The sequence below is a fragment of the Lepus europaeus genome, chromosome 8 (genome assembly GCF_033115175.1).
Source record: "Lepus europaeus isolate LE1 chromosome 8, mLepTim1.pri, whole genome shotgun sequence".
In the NCBI taxonomy this organism is placed as follows: Eukaryota; Metazoa; Chordata; class Mammalia; order Lagomorpha; family Leporidae; genus Lepus; species Lepus europaeus.
Window position 1 is genome coordinate 102213457 of NC_084834.1, and position 16288 is coordinate 102229744.

At 43.0% G+C, this 16288-nt stretch overlaps 1 protein-coding gene across 2 annotated transcripts in view; it reads left to right on the forward strand.

Annotated features, from left to right (window-relative positions):
- Window positions 1-5347: 5347 nt before the first annotated feature.
- Window positions 5348-16288, forward strand: part of CDKL2 (cyclin dependent kinase like 2) — a 56465-nt gene continuing 45524 nt past the window's right edge. The window contains exons 1-2 of one of the 2 annotated variants that reach the window (XM_062198666.1): window positions 5348-5522; window positions 7818-8016. In XM_062198666.1, coding sequence (XP_062054650.1) covers window positions 7849-8016 — 168 coding nt within the window. In that variant the 5' untranslated portion in view covers window positions 5348-5522; window positions 7818-7848. The remainder of the gene's footprint in view (window positions 5523-7817; window positions 8017-16288) is intronic. The other variant, XM_062198665.1, reaches the window with a different exon arrangement.

Consider the following 16288-nt stretch of genomic DNA (forward strand, 5'->3'; position numbering starts at 1 on the left):
TGTCTGTCACTGTCTAACTTTGCCTGTCAAATAAATAAATGATGGACATTTAAAAGATTTAGAGGGTAGGTTTTTCCTCCTTAATAACTTTAATATAATAATGAAGTCAATAAATAAGCTATTAGATTGAGAACAAAAATTTAAAATTTATTTATTTGAAAGAGGGAGAGAGAGAGAGCTTCCATCCTCTGGTTCACTCCCCAAATGACCACAACAGCTGGGGCTGAGATTGGGCCAGGCCGAAGTCAAGAGTTTCTTCTGGGTCTCCCACATGGGTGGTGGGGCCCAAGCACTTGGGTCATGTTGTGCTGTTTTCCAGGTGCATTTGCAGGGAGCTGGATCAGAAGTGGAACAGCTGGAACTCAAACCAGCACTCAACTGGGATGCTGGGCATCACACTGCCAGCCCCAACAAAATTAACTTCTGTGGCAAGTGTCCTGTCAAAGAACCTCAGACCTTCAAAATGAGTCCATTTCTTTAATAGAATGGTGCATTGTATTCATAGTTCCATATTCTGTAATATACTGAAATGAAGAACCTTACACTGCACTAAAAAACTCATGATCAATCAAGATCTCATGGAACCTAAGTGAGAAGCTTTGGGGGTAGAAGGGAGGGCAAGGAAATAGCCCATGCACATTGTTTTAAGATGCCAGAGTAGGGGGTTGGCATTGTGGTGCAGCAGGTTAAACTGCCGCCTGCAATGGTGGCATTCCATATGAGCACTGGAGTGGATCCTTGCTGTTCAGCTTCCAGTCCAACTCTGTTAATGAGCCAGGGAAAGCAATGGAAGATGTCCCTGTCACCCAGGTTCCTGGCTTTAGCCTGGCCCAGCCCTGGCAATTATCGCCATTTGGGTAGTGAACCAGCAGATGGAGTACCTCTGTCCCTTTCTGTAACTCTTTCAAATAAATAAATATTGAAAATAAATAAAAGCCAAGATAAGTAGAGAATGACTTTTGTGAAGTCATTTAACATAATGATTGCTAATGTGAGGAAAAGAAGGGTCTGTTTAAGCTAAAATAAATAAATTCATTGGAAGGGGCTATATATTTTTTACCCCATTTTAGTCTAATTTTTATTGATATCACCAACATACGTAATACCTCAAATATACAGTGGTTTTTTTTTTAAGATTTATTTATTTTTTTGAAAGAGTTACACAGAGGAGAAGCAGAGAGAGAGAGAGAGAGGTCCTCCATCTGATGGTTCACACCCTAGGTGGTTGCAGGTTTTTAGTATAGTCACAATTTTGTGCAACTATCACCATTATCCAGAACATTTTCATTACTCCAAAAGAAACCACATACTCATTAGTAGTCACCCCCCCTCCCCATTCCCATCTGCTCCCAGCCCTTGTTAAGCTCTACACTACTTTTTCTGGATTTATCCATGCTGGAAACCTTATGTAAATGGAATCATAATAATATGTGACTCTGTCAGGTTTCTTGCACTAAATGCTTTCAAGATTCATGTATGTTGTAGCATGAATCAGTACTTTGTTCTAGAGGCTAATATTCCACTGAATGAATATACCACATCTTATTTATTCCTCAGCTGATGAACATTTGGGTTGTTTCTACTTTTTGGCTATAATGAGTAAGGCTGCTATAAACATTTCTGTATAAGACTTTTCATAAACATGTTTTCATTTATCTTAGGTTATGCCTAGCAGTGAAACTGCTGAGTCCTGTGCTTCTATTTCCACCCATGTTTCACTGCCACCTCTCAAGCTCTTCTGTCTCCGTGTCCCTCTCATGTACTCTCACATCGTTTTCTTTAGATTTTAGAACATTTGAACTTTCTCCAGTAGTTACAGTGTTCCTCTCAATCTCTTCCCCTGTAGTCCTACCTGCATAGTTCATGTTAATGATGTCACACTATAACCTCAGGTTTTTTTGAACTCTGTGACATTCTCTGATAAACTTTGGCTACCCAAAGGTATATTCTATCCTTTAGAACTGATCATCTTGTGCATTTCCAAGATTGAAATAACAGTTGCTTTCTCTGGTAACTTCTTCCTCTTCTTTTGTACCTATTAAACTTACTCCTCTCTGTGCTCACCATGACCTCCAGTCCCTCACTGCCTCTTTATTTTCAGCTGATTAGCTAACTGCTATCACACTTGATCATCTTATCTAGGTAAAGCCCATGGTAACTGGTTTTAATGATGCTTTCTCCAGCATCCTGGACTGCTTTAGTCCTTTGTTGAATCTCCTTGAACTACCAGTTAATTCTTTGATAAAGGTAGCTTATAAACCATCTATTTTTTTCCCATTCTTGTCCCTAAGTTGCCAAGTCATATGAAACAGGGTCAGCTGGTTTCACTGTCAACTCACAGGATACAGGCTCAAGTGGGCACATTTGACTATCTTGTATTATTCCTTTCATATTAAAATGACTCTTGTCATAATTATTTCAAGGAATTTCTATCTTCAGTTTCTTGCACCTCAATCTTAGAAGTACCGTTTTATGCAAAAAAATAAAAAAAATTTTTTTAAGATTTATTTCTATGACAACTACAGAGAGCGAGAAAGAGATCTTCCATTTCCTTGCTGACTTCCCAAATGGCTACAATATTTGGGGCTTGGCCAAGGCAGAAGGGAGGACCTGGAACTCCACTGGGGTCTCCCACATGGTTGTAGGGGTCCAAGTACTTGGACCATCCTCTGCGTTTTTCCCTGGTGCATTAGCAGGGAGCTGGATAGGAAATGGAGCAGCAGGAACTTGAACTAGAGCTCATGGGATGCTAATATCATTACAGGTGGTAGCTTTACGCGCTGCACTACAATGCTGATGCCCCAAAATGAAGTTTTTTGCTGAGAATGTCTTAGCCAACTAATGTCTATCCTATACTTTTCTCAATTTTTCATCTTTTCTCTATACCTCATCAAGCCTAAGCCCTTTTCATACTCTATTGTCTTCTTATTTCTACTACATGGTATTTCATTAAGTCATTTTGTTGACTCTAAAGCTTCTCTTCATTGGTTTTCCCTATAAATATTTCTCTGTTTCACATAATGCTACCTGTTCTTCAACAATCTTGTAGATAAGGGTCAGACATTTGGTGCAACACCTAAGAGCCCTTCTGGGACACCTGTCTCTGCTTCTGATCCAACTTCCCACTAATGCTCATCCTAGGAGGCAGCAAGTGATGAATCAAATTCATGAGTACCTGCTACCCATATGGAAGACCTAGATGGAGTTCCTGGCTCCTGACTTCATCCTGGCCCAATCCCAGCTATTGCAGGCATGTGAGAAGTGAACAAGCAGATGGAAGATCTCTCTCTCTCTCTCTGTTGCTCTTTCAAATAAGGTGTGATTCCCTCCAACTTGGTCACAGCTAAAAAGAGAGCTAATTGCTACATGAAGACAGATCCTAGGGTCCAGGATTTTTGGCACGACAGTTAAATTGCTTGAGGCCCCCCACATTCCATATCACAGAGACTGGGCTGGAGTCCTGCTTGTACTCCTGATTTAATCTTCCTGCTAATGCACAGGTGGGAGACAGCAGGTAATAGCTCAAGAAGTTGGGTACCTGCCATTCATGTGGGAGAGCAGAATAGAATTCCTGGCTCATGGCTTCAGCCTGACCCAACTCTGGCCGTTGTGGGCATCTGGGGAGTGAACCAGCAGATCCAAGATGGTCTCTCTGGGGCGGCGTCACGGCTCAATAGGCTAATCCTCCGCCTGTGGCGCCAACACACCAGGTTCTAGTCCCGGCTGCCCCTCTTCCAGGCCAGCTCTCTGCTATGGCCCGGGAGTGCAGTGGAGGATGGCCCAAGTGCTTGGTCCCTGCACCCGCATGGGAGACCAGGAGAAGCACCTGGCTCCTGGCTTTGGATCAGTGCAGTGCACTGGCTGGCGCGATGTGGCCATTGGAGGGTGAACCAACGGCAAAAAGGAAACCTTTCTCTCTGTCTCTTTCTCTCACTGACCACTCTGCCTGTAAAAAAAAAAAAAAAAAAAAAAAAAAGATGGTCTCTCTGGCTTTCACATAAAGAATTATACTTTTTCCATTCCCAGGTTCCAGATCTGGTTCTCAATATTATGGGCTTAGGAATTCGGTTTTAATCCGTTTGACGGAGGTAATTAAGCAGGTTAAAAGATTATAAGTGGAATGTTTAATCATTAATACCTCAATATTGACTGGGGGTATAAAATGCTACCCAGGAAACTCTCGCTCTTCAATATATAGAGTCCAAATAGGAATATAAAATGTTGCCATGACTGTGAAAATAACTGACCACATGGCCTCCTCACTGCCTCAAATCCCTTGAAACTGAGGACCATCCTGTTTCTTGACTTGCTTCAGCGTTGCCCAGCCGTGGATCCAGTCGGCCCGTGTCACACACACAGTTACGTTTAACTTTTAAACATCCTAAGCCCCAATCCCACCCCGTGTGGCTGCCACGCGCCGGGCTGTGCATGTCTTCCAGCTGCCCAACCACCCCAGCCCTTCCCCTGGCTTCACTCAGGTCCTGTGCGGCCCGGCTCCGCCCCAAGCGTCTCCCTCACTGTCAGGGGCCTTGGTTCCCTCTTGGCGTCAGGTCTGTCATCGCCTGCCTGCCTTGCACCCATCTCCCACACTGTCGTCCTCAAGTCCCACCTTCCCCCTACTGGCCCTGCCGCCCCGTGAGAGAAAAGCTTCAGAAGCCTGCGACGGCGGCCAGGCCGAAGGCAGGGGTGAGGGCGCCAGGCCGGCTCCCCGCCCTGGGCAGGGAAACTTCGCGAAACACTGCACCGCGTTCTCCACAGGCCTCCGTGCCCGCCACCTTTACCCTCTCGGGGGGCGGCAGACATCGCCTCCCACTCAGTTACAGCGGGCAGAAGTCTTGGCGCGCGAAGGCAGAAGGGCGCCTCCCAACCTGAGGACTTAGGTGTGCCCGGGTGGTGTAGGCGTCTGCGCGTCAGGGAGCCGAGACTGAGCCGAGCCCCAGGTGAAGGGGCGGGCTGCTGGACGACGAGCCAATCGCGGGGCCTGACGACAGCGCTTGGCCAATCAGAATCAGGGAGGCTGCCGGCGCTCGGGCGGGCCGGGGCGTGTGAGGGCCCGCCCCCTTGCAGAGCAGCGACCAACGCCTCCGCCCCGGGCTAGTTGGAGCGGTGCTGGTTCGCCGACTCCAGGGGCCGGGCGCCGGCGGTGCAGACAGGCCGGGGCCCTCGCACCCCGGGCAATCTCTCCACAGGCCTCGGCCTCCTCGCGTGTGGCTGCCCGCCGCGGACGCGTCCCTCTCGGGGGACTGTGCCCATGGCTGGGGCCGGAGTGAGGCCGTTGCCTTGACGACAGCATGCGGCCGGCGGCCCTGAGCGCTGTGAGCTTGCGGCCGGCGGGCCGAGGCGGCTCGGCCTCCCTGCCTGCTTCCCCCGGGGGCCGGGACTGCGTCGGCAGGGGCTGTCGCCGCGGCGCTGGGGCTGCTGGTGTGCAGGGCAGCGACTTCTAGACCTGCGAGCGACATGCATTTCGCCTCAGATGTGTTCCTAAGTTGAAAACCTTCCATGCGAGAGGATTTGAAGAAACAGTAAGTGTAATACTTACAGAACCGATTAGCTCGTTGCTTTCTTTGCAGAATTCAATCTGTCTTTAACTATATATAATCAACATATATATATATAATATAATCAACATATATAATAAATAATATACAGTTAAATATATATATGTGTATATATATATATATATAAAAGGAATGGCATTGTCCAGTATTTTACCTAAATTGTTGGTATTTAGAACCGTATGGTTTACAGGGCATTTGTCCAGAAAGACCACATTGGCCGGGTTGGTTTTTGTTTGGCTTTGTTTTGGGTGAGTGAGGCGGGTGTTTGGATTATTCAAGAAGAGATGAAAAGTTAAAAGTTTATGAGTAAGCGTTTCAGAAAACAAGGGGCTCTGTGGACGTGATACTTCAGGATTCTGTGTGCCATGGGGTGTGTCCGAAAGTGCAGACTGTGGGGAGAACAGACTTGGAGGTGGCCCCTGCGTGGTGTTAGCTTGAGAGATGCCTGAGAGAGAGCCTGCTCCTGAAGCCGGTGCCGGCTTCAGGTAACTTCTGTCCACTTTGCATATTCAAATACGGAGAGCATCAATTCCAAAGTGTTTTAGAAGGGTTGGCATTGCTACCCTAAACCTCATCCTTAATAGAACATGCTTTCCTAACGGAAGGGGGGAATTAAGGCAAGGAAGGAGGGAATTACACTGAAACAATTTTTTTCAAATACAGACATTTTATTTACAAATATATACTAGAAGTTAAGTGGAAGTTAAAATGTCATATGTATGGGAAGTGAGGGGTTGGGACACTGCTCTGTAAATGGTTCATAGTAGATGCTCCTGTCAAAACTGATAGTGAAATAATGAAATGAGTTGGTGTTGATTGGGATTGTTTTCATTCTTTTGAAGGTCAGACTTTTTTTTTTAAATATTTATTTATTTACTTGGAAGTCAGAAGGAGAGGCAGAGAGAGAAAGGTCTTCCCCAGATGGCCGCAACAGCTGGAGCTGCGCTGATCCCCCAAGCCAGGAGCGAGGAGCTTCTTCCAGGTCTCCCGCGTGAGTGCAGGGACTTGGGCCCCTGCATTCATGTGGGAGACCCGGAAGAATCTGTTGGCTCCTGACATGGAATAGGCGCGACTCCAGCTGTTGCAGCCATCTGAGGAGTGAACCAGCAGATGGAAGACCTTTCTCTCTCTCTCTCTCTTCCTCCCCCTGCTTCTGCCTCTCTGTAACTCTGCCTTTCAAATAAATAAATAAATCTTTAAAAAAAAATTAACTTCAAAGATGTGATTTAATAGCTTTTATATAGCATTCCAGCTAAACCTTATGAATTAAAATCTGTATTGGAACTAAAGTAATTTTTTCCCTGCACCAAAACATGTAGTAGAACGATTGCTGGATCATCATCAGTTGTTAGTAAAACTTAATCAGTCATTGGAAAGATTCTATTAGGATTGCCTTGACTCAGAAATCATAAAATGTTATTCAAAACACAAAGTTCAGATCAGTACTCAAACTTACAGTGAATAATCAAGTTAAAGTAATTTTGACATACTGTATTTGGTAGTTCAATATTTAATTTCTTGTTATTATTTTTAAATATTTTATTTTATTTATTTGAAAGGCTGAGTGACAGAGAATGAGGGACAGAGAGAGAAAGAGATCTTCCTTCCTCTGGTTTCCTCCCCAAATGTCTGCAATGACTGGGGCTGTGCCAGACTGAAGCTAAGAACTCAGAATTCCATTTGGTTCTCCCACGTGGGTGTCTGGGGCCTACGCACTTGGGCCATCTTCTGCTTCTTTCCCAGGAGCATTAGCAAGGAGCTGGTTTGGAAGCCAAGGAGCCAAGACTTGAACCAGCACTCCATTATAGGATGCTGTTGTCACAGGTAGAAGCTTAGCTCACTGTGTCACAACGCCAGCCCCTAAACATGATCTTAATGCTTTCCGAGGTACATTAGCAGGAGCTGGCACCACAAAACTGGCCCTAGTAATTTAAATTTAAGACAGCCAGGGACTGTTGTTATTGGGGAATGGGCTGGTGGATGGGAAATATTTATATCTCTCCCTCTCTGTCTCTCTTATACATTGTAAAAATACTATGGTTAATAGTTTCGATTCCATTTGCGTTGTCTATTATGAGATATGTATGAATATTTTGAAATGTAGGCAGGGAAATACTATGAAATTGTGTTGACACAGGACAGCTATGAACATGGCAATTGCTCTAATATGGAAAGCAAGTAGGGAATAATTATTTGGCTGGAACAGTAGAGGAAATTAATATACCAAACCTTGTTAACTCTCTGTATTGATTTCCATAGGAATAAAAATTCCTACGGGCTTTAAATTAAAATGGAAAAATATGAGAACCTTGGATTGGTTGGAGAAGGGAGTTATGGAATGGTGATGAAGTGTAGGAATAAAGATAGTGGAAGAATTGTGGCCATCAAGAAGTTCCTAGAAAGTGATGATGACAAAATGGTTAAAAAAATTGCTATGCGAGAAATCAAGTTACTAAAGGTGAGTAGATGCATATATTTAATAGAAAAAAATCTGAGTAATTTCTTGATTAAGGTTAAGTTATGGCTGTAGAAAATTATTATCATGTTTTTATATTTGTTTTATTTTCATAATGAGGTCTAAAGTATAAATTTCTTTTGGCACTAATAAGAAATAAAATGACTATACGAATTTATTTATCCTGTGGTGTAAACATGAGGGATCTTCTATCTTCATTGCTGCTTCACACCCCAAATGGCTGTTGCTCCCATATGGTGCCAGGGGCCCAAATACTTGGGTCAGCCTCCACTGCTTTCCCAGGCACATTAGCGGGGAGCTGATTTGGAAACAGCCAGAACTTGAACTGACTCTCCATTATGGGATACTGGTGTCATAGGCAGAAGCTTAGCTCACTGTGTCACAACACTAGCCTCTAAACATGATTTTAAAAGTATTTGTTCCTTCTCTCTGTAAATACCTGGCTACCCTATCAATCATTCATTTTAGGTAGCCTAAAGATCCCCCTGCTCCAGCCTGGACTCACTAGGAGAACTCAGCACCCTCAGTGTATAGTTGTACTCTTGCCTATGGTATATTACAGTGAAAGGATATAAAGAAATATCAGCAAAGGGAAAAGGCACATTGGTGAATTCTTCAGGAGACCTGGCATAAGCTTCCAAGAGTCCTGTTCAGTGGGGTCACACAGGATGTGCTTATTTCCTCTGGCAATGAGTTGTTGACAGCACCTATGAGATAGTTCCCTAAGCATTTTATTTTTGGTAGTCAGCCACGCAGGCACTCTCTGGTTCTGACCAAGATTCTAGACACCCAGAAAGAATGCATGCATTCAGCATACATAGTGTTGTTTGCACAGTGAGCCACTGGATCAGTTCTGATAATGAAGGGGAGGGAACCTTGCTGATGATTACCAGAGGCTTGTCCAGGGCCCATTTTGCACGTAGACCTTTGTAAGGACAGCCGTCTCAGGTCTACTGTACTCTCATTCTTTCTCTTAACTCACTGGAAATTTATCAATTTTATCTTTAGAAAGAACCAAGTTTAACATTGTTGATCCCTGTTGAGTATTTGTATTCTAATTCATTAATTCTTGCTCTCTGTTATTTCTTCTTACTTGTTTTGGAGTTCTTTCTCCTAACTTGAGATGGATGCTTTTTTAATTTTCAGCCTTTTTCCCCTCATACATACACTTAAGGATATGTTTCTGTCTAAGGACTACATGGTATATATCCCAGAAATCTTGATTGCTTAAAATATTTTCTCAGTTCTGCTATATTTCCCTTAATAGCTATTAATATATTATTTAATAATTTATATCTTAATTATACATTATTTGATATATTATTAATTGGATTTCAATTAATACTATTAATATTAATAATATATTATTTAATAATATATGTCTTAATTTCCAAACATGTAGAAGTTTTTTATATTCTTCTCCCCTGGTATTTGTGATATAACTACATTGTGACCTGAGTATATACTGTATAGGAATTTATTCTTTTGAAATTTATTTTTTTAAAAGAATTATTTATTTTATTTGAAAGTCAAAGTTACATAGAGAGAGAAGGAGAGGCAAAGAGAGAGAGAGGTCTTCCATCCGCTGGTTCACTCCCCAATTGGCTGCAACGGCCGGAGCTGTGCTGATCTGAAGCCAGGAGCCAGGAGCTTCCTCCAGGTCTCCCATGCGGTTGCAGGGGCACAAGGACTTGAGGCCATCTTCTACTGCTTTCCCAGGCCACAGCAGAGAGCTGGATTGGAAGTGGAGCAGCCAGGACTTGAGCCAGTACCCATATGGGATGCTGGCACTGCAGGCGGTGGCTTTACCTGATACGCCACAGCGCCAGTCCCCTCCCCTTTGAAATTTCTTAGTGTTTGCTTTTCGTTCAGAATGCAGTCAATTAAAAAAATTCTATGTGTGCTTAAAAAGTAGTCCATGTATATCCATCAGGCCATCTTTGTTAATTCCATTGACACATCTTTTAAATTCTTAACTGATTTTTGTGTGTGCTTGTTCTATCCAGTACTGAGAAGACTTGCATTAAAATCTTCGTTTGTGTTTGTTGATTTGTCTGCTTTTCATTGTCATTCAGTTTATGATTAACTTTGTTACCAGAAAGGCCATATAATTAGTGCATCCACATTAGTTATTCTTCTTTCATATTGAATCAAATCTTTTGTTATCATGAAATAACTCTTTTGAAGTAGTAATATTTTGTCTTGATCTTAAGGCTACACTATTTTATTTATGTATTTTTAAAAATATTTTATTTATTTGAGAGGTAGAGTTATAGAGAGAAAGAGAGACAGAGAGAAAGGTATTCCATCTGGTAGTTTTCCCTCCAAATGGCTGCACCAAACAGAGCTGGGCCAATCTGAAGCCAGGAGCCAGGAACATTTTCCAGTTCTCTCGCGTCGGTGTAGGGACCCAAGAACTTGGTTCATCTGCTGCTGCTTTCCCAGGTGCATTAGCAGGGAGCTAGGTTGGAAGTGGAACAGCTGGGACTTGAACCTGCACCCATATGGGATGCCAGTTGCTGCAGGCAGCGGCTTAGGCTACTATGCCACAATGCCTGTCCTATTAGTTTATTTTTGTTTGGTGTTTCCACAGTGTCTATTTTTCCATATTTTTACTTTTGATTTTTCTGAATCTTTGTTTAGATGAGTTTCTTCTGAACACATATAGATACAATTTGTTTTTTTTAATCTTGTTTTTTTCTTTCTTTTCTTTTTTTTTTTTTTTGAAAGTCAGAGTTACACAGAGAGAGGAGAAGCAGAGAAAGAGAGAGAGAAAAAGAGAGAGAGAGAGAGAGAGAGAGAGAAGTCTTCCATCCACTAGTTCACTCCCCAGATGGCCGCAACGGCCAGAGCTGTGCTGATCCAAAGCCAGGAGCCAGGAGCCTGGAGCTTCTTCCTGGTCTCCCACATGGGTGCAGGGGCCCAAGGACTTGGGCCATTTTCTACTGCTTTCCCAGGCCATAGCAGAGAGCTGGATTGGAAGAGGAGCAGCTGGGACTAGAACCAGCGCCCTTATGGGATGGATGCCAGTGCTTCAGGCCAAGGCATTAACCCGCTGTGCCACAGTGCCGGCCCCCTTTTATCTTGTTTGTTAATTTTTGTCTTCTAATTGGAGCAGTTAGCTCGTTTACAGGTAATATAATATCTAATGTGTTTTGACTATAAATTTGCCACCTTCATACACGCTGTTTGTCTAACCAGTCCCGTTTTTCATTGTATTTCCCTCCCTTAGGTTGATTACATTTACCTTTTATTCCCCCTTCTTTCTCCAGTAGTTTGGAAACTGTACATTGTATTTCTGCTTTGGTGGTTCTCTGGATTTGTTCAAGTCTAACATTATCTACTACTTTTATCCTTCTCCAGACAATACAAATACCACATAATTCTGAGACTGAGTTCTGCATTGATGTGCCTGAAGTCTCCTCAGAGTTGCTCTGGTGCCCTTCACAGGAACTGCCTCCCTTTGGAGTGATGTTGCCATTTTCTGGAATGGCAACAGTCTGATGGGGGAGACTGATTTTCCCTTTTGTATTAGATGTGGCCTAGAGCTCTGTGAATTTTCAAAAACTGAGCAAACTCACATAGCCAGCATCTAAGTCAAGAAACAGAATGTGAAATTCACCTCCAAAACCCCTCCATGCCTCCTCTGGTACCTGCTGCTTTCCTCCTCCATCCATGCAATAGGCATTCTTGGTTCTGAACAGCACAAATTAGTTTGGTTTTCTAACTACTTATTTTTCCCTCCAAGTTTGTTTTTCTGTAGTTTTTACTTTATTTCTAGTGTGAATGTATTTTAATTACTCCTGTTTAGAATTCATTAGTTCTTCATAAATGTGTGATATGGTTTCTTTTATTAATTTTGGAAAATTCTCCCTCATGCCCATTCCCTTTCTTCTCTGTTTTGGGGCTCCACTTAACATAAATTAAAATTCTCACGGAATCCTCTGTATCTCTTACCTTTTTTTCTTTATATTTGTTTTTGTGTGTATTGTTTTGCTTAGTTTATTCTGACTTGTCATTTAGTTTACTAATTCTCTCCTCAGTATGCCATTAGTCTCCATCAATAAGTTGTAAATTTGGAGTATTTTTTTAAAATTTCAAATCATGAAATATGACCCTTATATAGGCTGCACAAAGCAATAATTCTATCTTGATGAATTATTGCAAAACAGATATTCATGGAACTCTTGTCCAGGTCAGTGTTGCTAACAGCCCTTTCCATGTACCTCCCTGTCACTGACCTTCCTTCTTCTTTGAGGTAAACACTATCCTAATATGTTCATCACGTGTACCAGTGATGCATTCCTAACCAATGTAGTCTAGTTTCACTCATTTTTTTGAAAACTTAAACAGACATGAAGAGAAAGGTACAAAACAATGAATTATAAAAAAGTATATATATGTTACCAATCAGATAAGAAAGCCTCAGACCTCAGAAGACCCCTGAAGCCTTTTCCCAGTTATAACCCTAAGTATAAGTCATTGTGCCAGTTATATGTATTGAAAATGTCTTCTTTAATCTGAACTTTCTCTCTGAGTGCTGTCTTTTGGTAAATAGAAGTTTAATTTCAATATAGTCTAATTTTCAATCTTTTATGGTTGGTGTTATTTATGTTCTGTTTAAGAAATCTTTCCCTGTCTAGAATGTAGGATATCCTTTTATATAATCACCTAGAAGCTTCATAGTTTTGCCTTTCATATTTAGATTTTTTTTTTTTTTTTTGACAGGCAGAGTGGATAGTGAGAGAGAGAGACAGAGAGAAAGGTCTTCCTTTTTGCCATTGGTTCACCCTCCAATGGCCACTGCGGCCGGCGCATGGTGCTGATCCGAAGCCAGGAGCCAGGTGCTTCTCCTGGTCTCCCACGCGGGTGCAGGGCCCAAGGACTTGGGCCATCCTCCACTGCCTTCCCAGGCCATAGCAGAGAGCTGGCCTGGAAGAGGGGCAACTGGGATAGAATCCGGTGCCCCAACCGGGACTAGAACCCGGTGTGCCAGCACCTCAAGGCGGAGGATTAGCCTGTTGAGCCACGATGCCAGCCTCATATTTAGATTTTAACACATAGTGAATTGATCTTACTTAATGCTATACAGCACAGTCAAATATTATGATTTTTCTCTTATGGATATCCAGTTGTCCCAGAAACATTTATTGAAAATACCATCTTTTCTCTACTGTTCTGAATGATCCTTTTGCCACATATTCTTATATTTAGGCATGACTTTTCTACTCTATTCTGTTCCATTGATCTGTTTGTCTAAGTTTGCATCAATATCCTACAGTCATGTTTATTATAGTTTGTAAGTTTTATCTTTCTTTTGCAATATTGTCTTGATTATTTTTGTCACTTTGCATTTTTATGTACTAACACATTTAGAATCATCTTATCAATTTTCATACAATACTCGAGGAATTTAATTGAATCTATGTAGACCTAATTGGAAAGAATGGATATCTTTGTAGTATTGTATCTAGTCCCTGAACACTGTTTAACCCTTTGTGGGTTTCTTCTTTCTTTTTTTGATCTTTTTTTTTTTTTTTTTTTGACAGACAGAGTGGATAGTGAGAGAGAGAGACAGAGAGAAAGGTCTTCCTTTTTGCCGTTGGTTCACCCTCCAATGGCCGCTGCGGCCGGCGCATCTCGCTGATCCGAAGACAGGAGCCAGGTGCTTCTCCTGGTCTCCCATGCGGGTGCAAGGCCCAAGCACTTGGGCCATCCTCCACTGCCTTCCCGGGCCATAACAGAGAGCTGGCCTGGAAGAGGGGCAACCGGGATAGAATCTGGCACCCAACCAGGACTAGAACCCGGTGTGTCGGTGCCGCAAGGCAGAGGATTAGCCTGTTAAGCTACGGCGCCAGCCTCTCTCTTAATTCTTTCATTATACGTTTTTTTGCTAGTCTTTTGGAGATTATTACTAGATATTGCAGTTTAAAATCAACTTGACTTACAAATACCCAAATGGTTATTTTTATAATGCAAGAATCTTAGAAATGTTAACTGTAGTTTACCCCCTTCCTTAGCTTCCTTCCCTTCAACAGGGAAATATGTATTATTGCTGTCATGAATTAGATCTAAATGTACTTAAATATCTCCTCGTTTTATTCAGTCAGTATTTGTTAGGATATACCTAATATGTATCCTTCCCATTACTCTTCTATCTTTCCTACATTTTTGAATTTCCATCTGAGTTCATATTCCTTGTGTTTAGAGCACATTCTTTTTAAAAAATTTTTTAAATTTACTTTTTATTTATTTGAAAGAGTTACAGAGAGAGGTAGAGCCAGAGAGAGAGAGAGAGAGAGAGAGAGAGAGAAAGAGAGAGGTCTTCCGTCTGCTGATTCACTCCCCAAGTGACTGCAATAGCCAGAGCTGAGCTGATCCAAAGCCAGGAGCCAGGAGCTTCTTCTGGGTCTCCCACATGGGTGCAGGGGCCCAAGGACTTGGGGCCAGCTTCTACTGTTTTCCCAGGCTATAGCAGAGAGCTGGATCAGAAGTGGAATAGCTGGGACTCAAACCGCACCTAGACGGGATGCTGGTGCTGCAGGCCACGACTTTAACCTGCTGTGCCACAGAGCCAGCCCTCTTTTTTATTTTAATTTTTTAAGATTGTTATTTCGGCCAACGCCGTGGCTCACTTGGCTAATCCTCTGCCTGTGGCACTGGCACCCCGGGTTCTAGTCCCAGTTGGGGCGCCGGGTACTAGTCCTGGTTGCTCCTCTTCCAGTCCAGATCTCTGCTGTGGCCTGGGAGAGCAGTGGAGGATGGTGCAAGTACCTGGGTCCCTGCACCCGCATGGGAGACTGGGAGGAGGTACCCGGCTCCTGGCTTTGGATCGGCGTAGCGCTGGCTGTAGCGGTCATTAGGGGAGTGAACCAACGGAGGAAAGACCTTTCTCTCTGTCTCTCTCTCTCACTGTCTATAATTCTCTGTCTCTCTCACTGTCTAACTCTGCCTGGCAAAAAAAAAAAAAAAAAAAAAAGATTGTTATTTCTTTGAAAGGCAGAGTTTACAGGGTGAGAGGGGAGATGGATAGAGATCGTCCATCTGCTGCTTCACTCCTCAAGTGGCCTAACCCACCAATGCTGGGCCAGTCTGAAGCCAGGAGCCAGAAGCATCTTTCAGGTCTCACACCTGAGTGGCAGGGGCCCCCAGGCACCTTTTCAGGGCGCTGGATCAGAAGTGGAACAGCTGGGGCTTGACCTGGCGCCTATATGAGATGCCGGCATCTCAAGCAGCAGCCTTACCTGCTCTGCTACAGCACTGGCCCCTAGAGAACATTATTGTCTTTAAAGCAGATCTTCTATTAAGAAATGGTGTTCATTTTTGTTAGTCTGATAAAAGTCTTTATTCTGTTTTGTGTTTGAAAGACTTATTTTCAGGCCAGCGCCGGGCTTAACAGGCTAATCCTCCTCCTTGCGGCGCTGGCACACCGGGTTCTAGTCCCGGTTGGGGCGCCGGATTCTATCCCGGTTGCCCCTCTTCCAGGCCAGCTCTCTGCTATGGCCCGGGAAGGCAGTGGAGGATGGCCCAAGTGCTTGGGCCCTGCACCCACATGGGAGACCAGGAGAAGCACCTGGTTCCTGGCTTCGGATCAGCGAGATGCGCCGGCCGCAGCGGCCATTGGAGGGTGAACCAACGGCAAAAAGGAAGACCTTTCTCTCTGTCTCTCTCTCTCACTATCCACTCTGCCTGTCAAAAAAAAAAAAAAAAAAAAAAGAAAAAAAAAAAGAAAGAAAGAAAGACTTATTTTCACAAGATGTAGAATTCTAGGTTGGGTGTTAATTACATTTAATATGTTTGAGACAGGCTTCTACTGTTCTGGCTCTCAGTGTTAGAACAAGTATTTGAGCCATCACTGCTGCCTTCCATGATGCACATTTAGCAGGAAGCTGAACTCAGATTTGAAAGCAGGACACAAACCCAGGTACTCTGATTTGGGATGGAGGCATCCCAAGCAACATTTAAACTACTGCTGAATACCCACCCCTTGTGTTTTTTTATCCTTTTGGTTTTTCATGTTTAATTCTAGATATTTCCTTCTGATCTGTTCTACAATTCATTAACTCTCTTTTAGCTGTCTCTAATCTGTTAAATTCTAGTATTTATTAGTTGAAAATATTTTTCATTTCTAGCATTTTATTTGATTCTTTTCTTACAGTTTACAGTTTGGTTCACTCTGCTTCTTGACTCTTTAATAATAAACTTTTCTGAGTCCATATCCAGTAATTTTGCAATCTGGATCTCCTATGTATTT